At 41.1% G+C, this 11,815-nt stretch overlaps 1 protein-coding gene across 1 annotated transcript; it reads left to right on the top strand.

Annotated features, from left to right (window-relative positions):
* Nucleotides 1–6,028: 6,028 nt before the first annotated feature.
* LOC130575261 (prokineticin receptor 2-like) lies at nucleotides 6,029–10,030 on the top strand. The gene is made up of 2 exons (XM_057369026.1): nucleotides 6,029–6,513; nucleotides 9,157–10,030. The coding sequence occupies exons 1-2, from the start codon at nucleotides 6,029–6,031 to the stop codon at nucleotides 9,851–9,853; spliced, it is 1,182 nt and encodes a 393-aa protein (XP_057225009.1). The 3' UTR covers nucleotides 9,854–10,030.
* The last annotated feature ends 1,785 nt before the right edge of the window (nucleotides 10,031–11,815 follow it).

The following is an 11,815-nucleotide window of genomic DNA, read 5'->3' as shown; positions in this document are numbered from 1 at the left end:
AAAAAGCCTTATTTTAATCCCAGTCCCAGAAATTATTGAAAATACAGTTTATATGACTTCTAAATTCTAATACTAACAGTACAATTAACACCATGACCATCTGAGTCTCTCTTTCCAGTCTGTCACTCTTTTCTCTTCCAAGTGAACTCCCTTCAGCAAAGTTACCTAAATTAGGGTACTGGGAAACTAATTTTTTTTTATCTAGTGTCGTTCACAAGTGCATTTCCTGGTGGCTAATGACAACAAAACAGTTAATAAAGAATTTAATTTAAAAAGGCCAGCTGGGCTCAGATTAAATATTTCTTGTAGGAAAACTTTGGTATAAAATTTCAAGCTCATTGAAATGAAATAAATATTAAACTCCTTTTGGATGTTTCTAAATTCAAAGGATTTTGAATATATGGTATGTATAAGCCTGTTCTTGAGGAAGAGGCCAAATGCAGACTGCAGAGCTGGATCAGAGATTGTGAAATAAGGAATTTAAAGTAGCACTATTAGAGTTCTATCTGGGGCAGTCAAGAAATACTTAACAGTCTCATACAGAAGACACGAGCTCTACATTAAAAATTTTCTATGCCAMCAGGCCAGGAAAGCATTTTTCATAAATTATTTGTGTATATGTAAAACAGCAGTACTGATTAGATTATAATCCTGAGGTCTCTTAATATTTGCCTTTTGGAGGCCTTCTGCTCAATGAAAGGGTTTGTGCTAACAGACACTTACTCTAAGGCAGGCAGATTTTAAAAAAAACCAAACCCACAAAAAGTCTAAGAGATACATCCAAAAAACCAAAGGAAGAGTTAATAATGAAACAAAATGTTGAATGTTTAAAGACTGAAATGTTTTTCTTGTGGTCACTCATGTCATATACTGTGGCATCAAGACTCATGCACAGTGTCTGGACTGGTCCTTGTTTCCTGCCCTGCCCCAAAYACTGTCATTTTGCTTCTCCAGTGAGGGTGACAAGTGCCAGTCAAAACATCAGCTTCTTAGAGCTATTTCTACATGTTTCATACACTGTCGTTGAGGGCAGGGGGTGCTTCTCACAGAATGCCATGTTAAACTGAACTGAGTAAAATAAACACCATTTTCCTACACAGTCACAAAAGGATGARCAAAGATAAAGAAAGCTGGAAATAGACAGTGTCAGAGAGTTAAAAAATGGAAAAAAAAAAATAAAAAGCAACCCTAGACAAGTGAAGACAAAGGAGCTTCTACTTGGAAAAGAGCTGCTGATTACCCCTGGGTCACCCTGCACATTAATTGAACTCTGAGCAGCTCAGCTCAATCCAGTGTCATTGGACTGTGAGAGCCACCTCAATGGCCCTGTCCACAAAAATCTGTGCTGCTCTGAAAGGAAAAGACCTTCTGGATGAAAGAGCCACATTTGCTGTTCCAGCAGTGCTGAAAACCATCTTGGGAGWGTCACTCTGGTTGTTGACAGCCTGTTCCACTGTTCCTTCACGAGGTTTGTGCCTTTTCCCAAGCAACAGTGATGCACACTCAGTAAAGAAGCAGAAAAAGGTGATAAGAGAAAACTAACATGGTGGCATAATCCAGTAATAAAGTCAAACACTTCTCTGCTTACTCTTTTCCAGGAAATTTCCACATTCCAAGTCACCATTGGAACAGCTGAGTWGGGTGGGCTTCCTTCTGCATGCCAAACATTTTTGCCAAATTCCATCCAAAAAATCACTTTCCTCTTGTACCACAAGGCATATTTCCATGTATTAAAAAAAATATACAACTAACTCTTTCTGCAGGCAAATCTAGTGCTCATTAACATCAGTTAGACTCTCAGATTGAGTAAAGCCCCTGAGCTGAACCATGTCTGCTGGGAATACTGAGCAAAARTACACATGGTTGTAATCCATGTGTGCCTGCACCCTCTCTTCACTTGTTTTCTCAGAAAATCACAACTCTGATGCTTTGTCCCACTTCACTGCCTGATTTATATTAGCAACCTTTGGAAAACCCTAGCTATAGTTTATGCAAAACTTAGGTAAGATTAATTACCTCACTCAGAGCCCAATTTATTTAGCAATTTGAAAAAAAAACAGACAGTAGCTAGTGAGCTTGCTGTTTTGAAATGAAGGGTCAGAGTCCTCAGGTCTGTCCCCAGGCTAAAAGCTAGGTTTAAAATGCCATGATTTGAAAGTCTCAAAACAAGTACTTTACATTGCAATTGTTTATGCATCATTCAGCCTCCAAATAACCTCCCTGTTCAAACTGTGAACATAATCACGACCGAAACAAATAAACAGGAATGTAAATCTTTTACATTATGGTTTTCAGTACCAACTTTTCTTTCTCAGCCTGAATTTGTCATACTGGTAACATTGGCTCAGAAAATGGCTTGTGACACTGTGTTGAATGTTGTGACACAATTGGGAAATCACCAATTAACATTATTAAGGATAAATTTGGTCGTATGCAGGAGTCCTACACCAGAATCATGTGCATACAGCTCCTGTATATACCTTTTGGTTTTCAAGCCCTTAGACTACACCAGTCCTTGCTGCAGTGGGGCAGGAATAGTCCTTGAGGCTCCAGACCCACCCCTGAACTTTCACTTTGCTCCAGGAGAGCTCCCAGCACCACTGGTTTCATTCTGYATTCAATGACTTCCTGTCAACAACTGCAAAGCACCGCCTTGCACTGCACATGTAAATCTCACTGTTTCACAATGCCACTGGCGTTTTCTGAGAAACAGAAACATCACAATTCCTCGGAGCACAGGAAATGAAATGTACTGCTGTACAGAGGATCTGCACTGAGGATGCAGAACACATCTGGAGTTATCAGGATTCTGATGAGAACTTGCCTTGAGTCAATGGGGAGAGACAGTTCTGCAGCAGATGAGGTTTTAGCCTAAAGGAATATAAATATCTGGATATCATACTGCTTGATTAACTCACTAGATAACTTCATGTGAGACAGCTGAACAAAGTCTTAAAGACATTATGAACATTCTGAATGTAAAGCTCCATTTAGTGTATCAGCTTTTCTTCAGGGACATTTAAATTTTGTGCGGCCCATTTTGGGGATCTTTTTAACATGGCTCTGTGTGCACATTAAGTTTCCCTTACCTCTCTCTCCATACTTACTATATATATATATTTTTTTTTTTTGTGACAGAATTTAACAGGTGGACTGGTTCTGATTTCCTCATTGTTCACCCTTTCCATTGTTGCACCCTTTCAGGACATTAAAAATCCCTTAATGTATTTTTACCTATTACACTGGCTGTCCAAAACAAATCCAAGCAAAGTATTTGCTATGAAATTCTTAATTCTGTCTCTGGATCCAGACAGTGGACACTTTCCGATCTTCGTCAAGTTTTCTGGAAGAAATGCCACAGTAATGGCCCTTTTACCCCAGACATATTTCAAATTTCAAGTTTCTTTCCTTAAATCCTTTTTCCAGAGCTAAGTGCCCACCAGCTCACACGAGCCCAGCTTCAGAATGTGTGTTGGGACCACATAGCTTTAAGTTTTCTGCAAATCTCCTACACTCTTTGATAGCCTTTGCTGGTCTCATCTGCTGTACATCTCATATGCTATGTCCCAGTTAGGTAGCTTGGAAAATGTCAGCTAAATTAATAAGCCTGGAGATGAAGAAGAGGATAGGTGATATGCCACATATTTCCTTTCCTCCTGGAGAACTGGGAGGCAAAAGAACTGCTCCCTGAGGTCTAMGTGCTTCAGAGCAGTGAGGAGGCAGCATTAGCCAAGGACACGGAGACTTTAAGGATTCACTGCCACTTTTCTGCTCTGAGTAATTCCCTGAGAGGGCAAGGAAAGCTGTCAGGGGTCCTCTGATTTATGGCTATTCACCATGCAACCCTCCTTCTGCTGGAGCCACTGCAGCTGTAGCCCTAAAGACAATAGCCGGAGAGAAAGGTCCCTGGGAAAGCACATCACCCTCCTTTCTCCCCCTCCTCTCCAATGGGAGGTTTGTATTTTTGCTTCTGTGTCACATCAGGTGCAGGCAAAACCCAAAGAGCAAGGGCAGACTGTGTTTTACAGTTTCCATGCTCAGGGCTTGCTAACAAAGCCACTCTGCCAATTAAACTCGTTCAGCTGCTTTAAGGCAGAGGAACCCCAAAAGAGCCGCGCTCTATTGTCCCCAGATCGCACTGCCTCTTTAAAATCAGAAATGCACGGACAGCTTCAAGGTGCCTCCCMCTGAGCAAAGCCTTTAGACGCAGGCACAGAGGCAGCAGAGCTCTATCCTCCCCTGAGCACAGGGCAAACCTGAGAAATGAGCGCTCAGCAGAGTCCTCGGAGCACTTTCAGCAATCCCTTCTGTGCTCCGGGGACAGCAGCACATGTGCAGGGGGAAAAGCTGGCGGMTCTGCACAGGGTGACTAAAGAAAATCAGAGAAGAGACCTCCAAAAAAGAAGAGAGCAACTGCAGGTACACTTTGCTGATAGTCCTGTGTCACTTTGTGGATGGTTGTGTTGTCTGTTTTATAGCTCTCTTGGTATTTAGCAATGAAATTTGTCTGAAACAGATACTGCCCGTTGCTTTGGCCGGCAGATTTTGCATCCAAGCGTTTAATTTTCTCTTCTGTTAAATGAATGTTTACCTTGCCAGGCAGCTGTGAGGATGTCTCCTAAAGCAGTCCCTTGTCAGAACTGTTTAGTTTCAGGCTTTGGCTTTCTGTTATTGTGTTCTGTTTGAAAAATTTTGGTGGTGACCAAAATTGTAAAAGAGAGTTTCTTTCGCGTGTTTAAGTGTTGGTACATCAGGGTCTGAGGGTGGTTCCAGGGAAAGAAGGGAGTAAGAGCTCCACTACACAGATTATCCTTTGTGGTCATGACTGCTATTGTTCAATAGCATTTGATCCTGAAGACTTAGTGCCTGAGGGCAGAAAAAGTAGAAATGCTCCCTGATCCTYTGCTGGGATGAGATGAGACTGTCCTGACAGCCAGGAATGTGGTGTGATGATTCATAGATGGACCATGGGAAGATGCAAGAAGATGCCCTCTCAGCATTTTGATAGAGAAGCAAAAATAGGGAATAGATGTGATTCTTTTTCCCCACAGTATGGGGGAAAAGAAAGTTAATATTTGGTACAACCAGCAATATAAAGAGGGGAGCACCAAAAATTAAAGCCACTCTGTCCTGCTTACAAAAGATTTTCCCTTTCAACTCAAGAGCCTGTCTGTGGAAATACTCTCACTGTAAATGGCAGATTTGCCTTCACAGCAAAGCCCTGCAAGCTGGCTCACAGGACAAAATTCTTCTCTGCAAGTTGGCAGAGYTTCACCTGTTTGACAGAAGTGATAATGGATTATGCTGGCAGAAAATTTTGTCCTGTACTCARTTAATGGCTGCCAAAAGGAAAGTGCTGGCCTCAGTATTTTCTTGGGTCTTCACAACTCTTAYTTCATTAAGAAATGTATTTAGAAGCAAGGACGTCAGTTCTCTTTTAATTTTCCTTTACCACATCACTCTGAGACAACCAGAATAAAGCATAAATTTTGTCCAAAAGGCACATGAGATGCTTTACAGCACACTGAGTTGTCATTTTAGTGTCTTTTACCTTGCACAAGGATAACAGCACCATGAGCTTGCAAGCTGGTGGAGGTTTAAACTAGATTTTACATTCCTCCTATAACTGTATTTCACTGCCTGCTTAAAATTTTATTGTTGGTAAATAAAACTGCTGCTGTAACAACCAGTGTATGAAGCAACTTGAGGCATTTATTTTGTAAGAACAGAAGGGYATTTCTTCCTAGTGTGCACATGCAGCAACAGAGCTGTTTGAGCACTAAGGTGGCTATTGTTTTGCTTCAAGATTAATACTTTTGCTGTTYTTTCCTTTCAGGAAAATTTTTCCTCTTTTTGTTCCACAGAAGGAGGTAAGTGAAGCTGTTGTTSTGTGATCTTCTGGGGACAAAGACAAGGTGACTCACTGCTCAGAAGGAAGCTTTGGGTGAGGTCTCTCGCCTGCCACAGTGGACTATCCTAACAAAACACCAAGGGCCAGCCAAGCTGCACGTGCCAAAAGAAGACAGACATGGAGCAAACTGAGCACAACCCAAACGCTACCRCCCGCCTCAGCTTTGCTGCAATCTACAACCTTCACGATCAAGATTTCACCTCTTTGCAAAACTTCTCCTTCCCTTTCAATTACAGCGATTACGACCTGCCGCTGGACAGCGAGGATGACATCACCAAAACCCACACTTTCTTCACGGCCAAGATTGTGATCGGGGTTGTTCTGGTCGGCATCATGCTGGTCTGTGGCGTCGGCAACTTCATCTTCATCGCTGCTCTCGCCCGCTACAAGAAGCTGAGGAACCTCACCAACCTGCTGATTGCCAACCTGGCCATCTCAGACTTCATCGTGGCCATCGTGTGCTGCCCCTTTGAGATGGATTATTATGTGGTGAGGCAGCTGTCCTGGGAGCACGGCCACATCCTCTGTGCCTCGGTCAATTATTTACGGACTGTGTCCCTCTACGTGTCCACCAATGCTCTCCTGGCTATAGCTGTTGACAGGTAAGTGGGGTGCTGGAACTGCACAAAGATGAGGCCACAGCTGCTGAGCTTCTAAACCATGTCCTCAAGTGCCACACACACTCTTGTTGTGAGCTATTTATTCCCTGGGCAGCTTGTTTAGATGCCTAACTATTTTTTCAGTAAGGATTTTTTTTTTCCAATTGTGCTGCAGTCCTGAGAGGCTATCTGCCTCTTACTCTGGGAATTTTAACAAAATAATTTAATTGTATTTTTTTTCTCACTCAGTCTTTGTACCACGGACTCTGACATGCCCAGGCACTGAGGATCAGCCTCCTGCTGACATAAGTCTGACATGGTTGACTCACAGAAAGCCAGAGATCTGTTTAGTGAACTCTTTACATAAAGGCTGTCACCACAAGCCTTCTTTCATGTACAAACACAATACACATCTCTGTAAACCCTCGTATATCCACATATGATTCCCACCCCTCTTCCTTCTTTCCCCCAATTTCTCTCATGTGCCCTTTCAAACGTCAGTGTTGCACAGTTTTCAGTCCCTGAACCAAAAGGCAGCTCAGGAGCAGTTAACCCTGCTGATGGCTGTACAGATACAGCTTGTGTGTGGCTGATTCAGCTGTTTCTGACATCAGCAGAAGTTTGTGAAAAGATTCTGGGGAAGTTCAGCGATGTTTTGCCTGGTGTAAGTAAGGGGAAAATYAGCTCCTACAAAACAAATCCTTAACAAGCATCTAACAGAATATCCTTTCAACAGCAGTTGAGGATTGATGTAAAGCTTCTAAACACTACCACATATGCATTACYATTTTCTATCACTTTTTCAACTTGTACAAGATCTTCTTGGAAAGCTCTGCTAGTGCATCCCAGGCTGAGGAAGTAACACGGGTCATGGTGCCCTYATGTCTGCTAAGAAATCAGATTTATAGCATATCTTCCCACACATCTTTAAAAACAACCCTGGAAAAGATTAATCACTGAAGCTTGTTGTAAGAACACACTGTTTTGGTTTCATTGCTTCTCTTTTTCCTTTTTTTTTTCTTTTGCAAGCTTTTGACTTGGTAAACAGAGAGAAACTTCATTGTCTAACTATCACCTATTCCATGTTAATCATGTGGGTTGTTCACTTCTGTCTCCAAAAAGAACAGGGTCCTAACATAAATCTTGTTATGTTTAGATCATTTAAAAGGAATCAGCTGTGTAAAGAGAGTAAGTCTGTCCCACCGAGGATTTCCTTTAGGGAGGGCTCCCTTCATGTCTATTCACATGAAAAAATAGAAATTTCACATTTTTAAGGCTACACCTACACTAGAAAAAAAAGACAACATTTGAAGAGCAAGAGCATGTGATAAGAGCATGTCCACAGTGCAAATATTTAGCTAGGTCCCCTGGACTGAATGCCCGTGGGCATTTGGTGTGTTTCATGCACACTTTTACAGCACATCTTCCAGGGCAGTTTCATGTGAATTCAGTTCACAAACTGCAGGTAACACTCTCTGCTAACAGCCCAAGTGTGGTAAGCAGTGACAATCAGGAAATCCACCACAAAAGCTCCCTCCTGCTCTCTTGGACAGATTGATCCCATCCAGGCAGATGTTCTGCTGAGCAGATATGCATATTTATGAATACATACACATACACTGTGCCACAACATGCTTCCCTAGGACCCAATCTAAAAATGGTCACCTACAGCTACACAATGAAGCTGACTAATTCTGCTGTCCCCTGACATAATTCTGACATTTACCATGCACTATTACAAGCCATGAACAATTCATCTGCTTCCAAGATCTGGCTGATGAAAAGCAYTGCTGACATTCCACTTTACTTTAGAATAATATATCCTATGGACACTATTCTATGCATTGACTATATACAGATAAAATAGACTCTAAAGGAATGAGAAATTCCACTTACTGAAGCAATCCTTTGGGTTAAATATATTTGTATTGGGAGCTGAATAAAAATCTCCTCCCAGCAGGAATACCCCAACATTGTAGCTTTACAGTCATAAGCTGTGCAAATACCTAACTCGAGTTTTTTGCTTTGCTGTATTACTTAATACTGTGTATTTAAGATTAATAAGCAACAGTCACCTCCACAACACACACAAAAAATATTTGTATGGGCAGAAAATAGATACTCACTCCTCTAGAGTATACATCTATAAAATAGACACACATTTTGTTGATGGCTTAAAATCATGYACACCTGTAACCATACATTAGCATTGCCTTCAGCTCTTTGCATCCCATGGAATAATCACAAAAATAAGAAAAACACTGTGATGTATATTTGATCTCTCTGTAAAATAAGCTATTTCAATAGCTCTCTGCCTACAGAAAACATTTTCCTGCTTCTACATGTTTGTCTTTTCTTYCCTGCACCTGACTAGGTACATAATACAGCATTTTTCAAACTCTTGCTTCTGTTATTAAGGAAAAGTTAAAATGGTAACTCAGCTCCAGGCTGCTACTTCACAAAATGTTCTTACAGATGAATGTGTTCTTACAGATGAATATATTCTTACAGATTAATATATTCGGGGCTCTCCCCTCAGGAATTACAGCAATTTCCTTCTGCCCAATTCTGTTTACTTGTATTCTGAAGTGTGTTCTGAGTAACAGTGTTTTCAGACTTCTTTTTGAATGTTTTTGTGTTCTTTAGGTATCTGGCCATTGTTCACCCACTGAAACCACGCATGAATTATCAAACAGCAACCCTCCTCATTGCCTTGGTCTGGATTGTCTCCATACTTGTAGCTATTCCATCTGCATACTTTGCTACTGAAACCGTATTATATATAGTGAAAAACCAGAAGAAAAATTTCTGTGGCCAAATTTGGCCAGTTGACCAGCAGATGTACTATAAATCATACTTCCTCTTCATCTTTGGCATCGAATTTGTRGCACCTGTGATTACGATGACGTTGTGCTATGCCAGGATCTCTCGGGAGCTTTGGTTTAAAACTGTSCCAGGATTTCAGACAGAACAAATCAGAAAGAGGCTTCGGTGCAGAAGAAAAACTGTTATGGTGCTGATGTGCATCCTGACTGCTTATGTTCTCTGCTGGGCACCTTTCTATGGCTTCACAATTGTCMGGGACTTCTTCCCCACCGTTTTTGTGAAAGAGAAGCATTATCTTTCTGCYTTTTACATAGTTGAGTGCATTGCCATGAGTAACAGCGTGATAAACACCATGTGTTTTGTAACTGTGAAAAACAACACCATGAAGTACTTCAAGAAGATCATGTTGCTCAGATGGAGGTCGACGTACAAGGGAAGCAAATCTAGCACAGATTTGGACCTGAGAACAAGTGCARTGCCAATCACAGAGGAAGTAGACTGCATAAAACTAAAATAAATTCTCTGCAGTACTGTTTTGGAGAGGGCATAAAAACAAAATTATACTTTTTTAGAAGCTTCTTCCTTGTCTGTGCAAATACCCACCATTGGTGACAGCCCTCAAGAAGCAGCCTACTTTGCATTCCCACCTGAACTGTTCTCACAGGACTGATGGATAATCCCCTAACTTGGACTGATGCTGTGCTTTTACAAATGTAAATTTGGGATGCAGACACTCATTTTAGAGTTATTTAAAAACAAAGAAGTCTATGAATGCATTAGAGCATGTTACAATGATGGAAAAGTTGAATGCTGATCCTCGCATGGGTGATGTCTCTTCCCTTAGGAGAAACCTCTTAACCCTTTGAGATTATGACTTGTACCTTTGAGCTATTTGGTGTCCTTTTSTTTCTGCTCAGAAGAGAAAGGATTGCAAAAAAGCCCATTTTGTTTCTTGTCACACTTTAACCGTTCAGTGTACCCCTCATGATGAAGCTTCTTGAAGTCTACAGACCACCAGCTTTGTATTGTCCAGTATGCAGCATGCTCTTTTGAAAGGCACATGCTCTTATGAAAGGCACATGCTCTGAGAGCTAAAATCTGCTTCACAGGCTAGTGAAAACCTCAAGTCTCTTCCTGTGACACCTTGCTCAAGAATGCTTTATCAATACTCCACTCTTTAGTTTTATGGAGAGTGTTACTGTCTGTTGTGCTTTTGGAAATGGCACAGATTCACATGGAAGGGACCTCTTCATTCACCTCCAGGTACCATATGATCAGCTTCTGCTGCACTGAGATGCTGAGCTCATCACAGAATCAATCACAAAATTGTAGAGGTTGAGAATAACATCTCCACATTGTCTAGCAGACCCTTCTGCACACACAATCCTGCCCAGGATTGTGTCCCACTGGACTTTGACTGACTCCAGGGAATGCTGACAGTGTCCCTGGACCACCAGTGTCAGTGTACAACAGCTCTCACACAGGGAAAAAGTGTTTTCCTGTGCTCAGATGGAATTTAATGTGTTTTAGCTTGCTTGCCAGTGGGATCCATATAAAACTACAGCATGTTAATGGGAAAAATCCAACCAGACATCATACCAAGTCTGTGTGTACCTTCACAATAAAGGACAATCAAAGCCAAAATAACAAGGAGATCCCAAGATGATCCATTTTCTTGGAGCAAGAAAGGCTTAGGCTTCAGCAAGCCAGCTTCTTGTTGCCTCAGACATGAGGCAACAACTCTGGATGGATTTTGCATTTCTTCCCCCACTGATTACTGTTCTGATTTAGTGCAACTCCACTTTGGATGTTTCTTAACTGATAATCACAACAAAGCAGGTGACAGTAAAACCTACTCATTTCAACTACATATAAGGGACAATGGACTTCTGTGTATAGAAATAAAATATTTTCTATTGTGATGACAAATGCTTCCTGTTTTAAAGTATGTGGTTGTGYCTAATTTTGGAGTAAATGGCTTTGGTAAATAACTGTCTATTTGTGAATTTACAGTGAGCAGCAAATCCTGCCAATAAAAATGATATGGCCTCCATATCAGCATTCTGAATTGTTATTTTTTATCTTTTTCCCTTAGCCATTACTTTCTTACCCAASTGAGTAATGTGAATGATCCCGTTCCTGCTAAAGAAAAATTGACCAATTAAATTTAAAGGCCAAAGGATATTAAAATCCATTAAAGTTCTCAAAACCTCTCATCAATAGCAGCTATTAAATATATGCTGGAGAGTATTTAATAATTTGCTCTTAGGTAAAACTATTACTGAAATCATCCTTCAAAATGACACTTTTGAATAGGGGCAAGTACTAAATCCATTTGTTTTTCAACCGGGCATAGAAATTTAAAGAACCAGAGAGTTGAGGTATTTCACCATCAGAAGGCTTATCCTCTTATCTCACCTGAAATCTCATGTTCCTTCTGAAATTTTGCTCCCATATTTATCTCCTGAAACCTTCCCTA

Source organism: Malurus melanocephalus, unplaced genomic scaffold (assembly GCF_030028575.1).
Source record: "Malurus melanocephalus ecotype Western Australia unplaced genomic scaffold, MMel_1.1 scaffold_101, whole genome shotgun sequence".
Classification (NCBI taxonomy): Eukaryota; Metazoa; Chordata; class Aves; order Passeriformes; family Maluridae; genus Malurus; species Malurus melanocephalus.
This window is presented reverse-complemented; position numbering and strand designations above follow the sequence as displayed.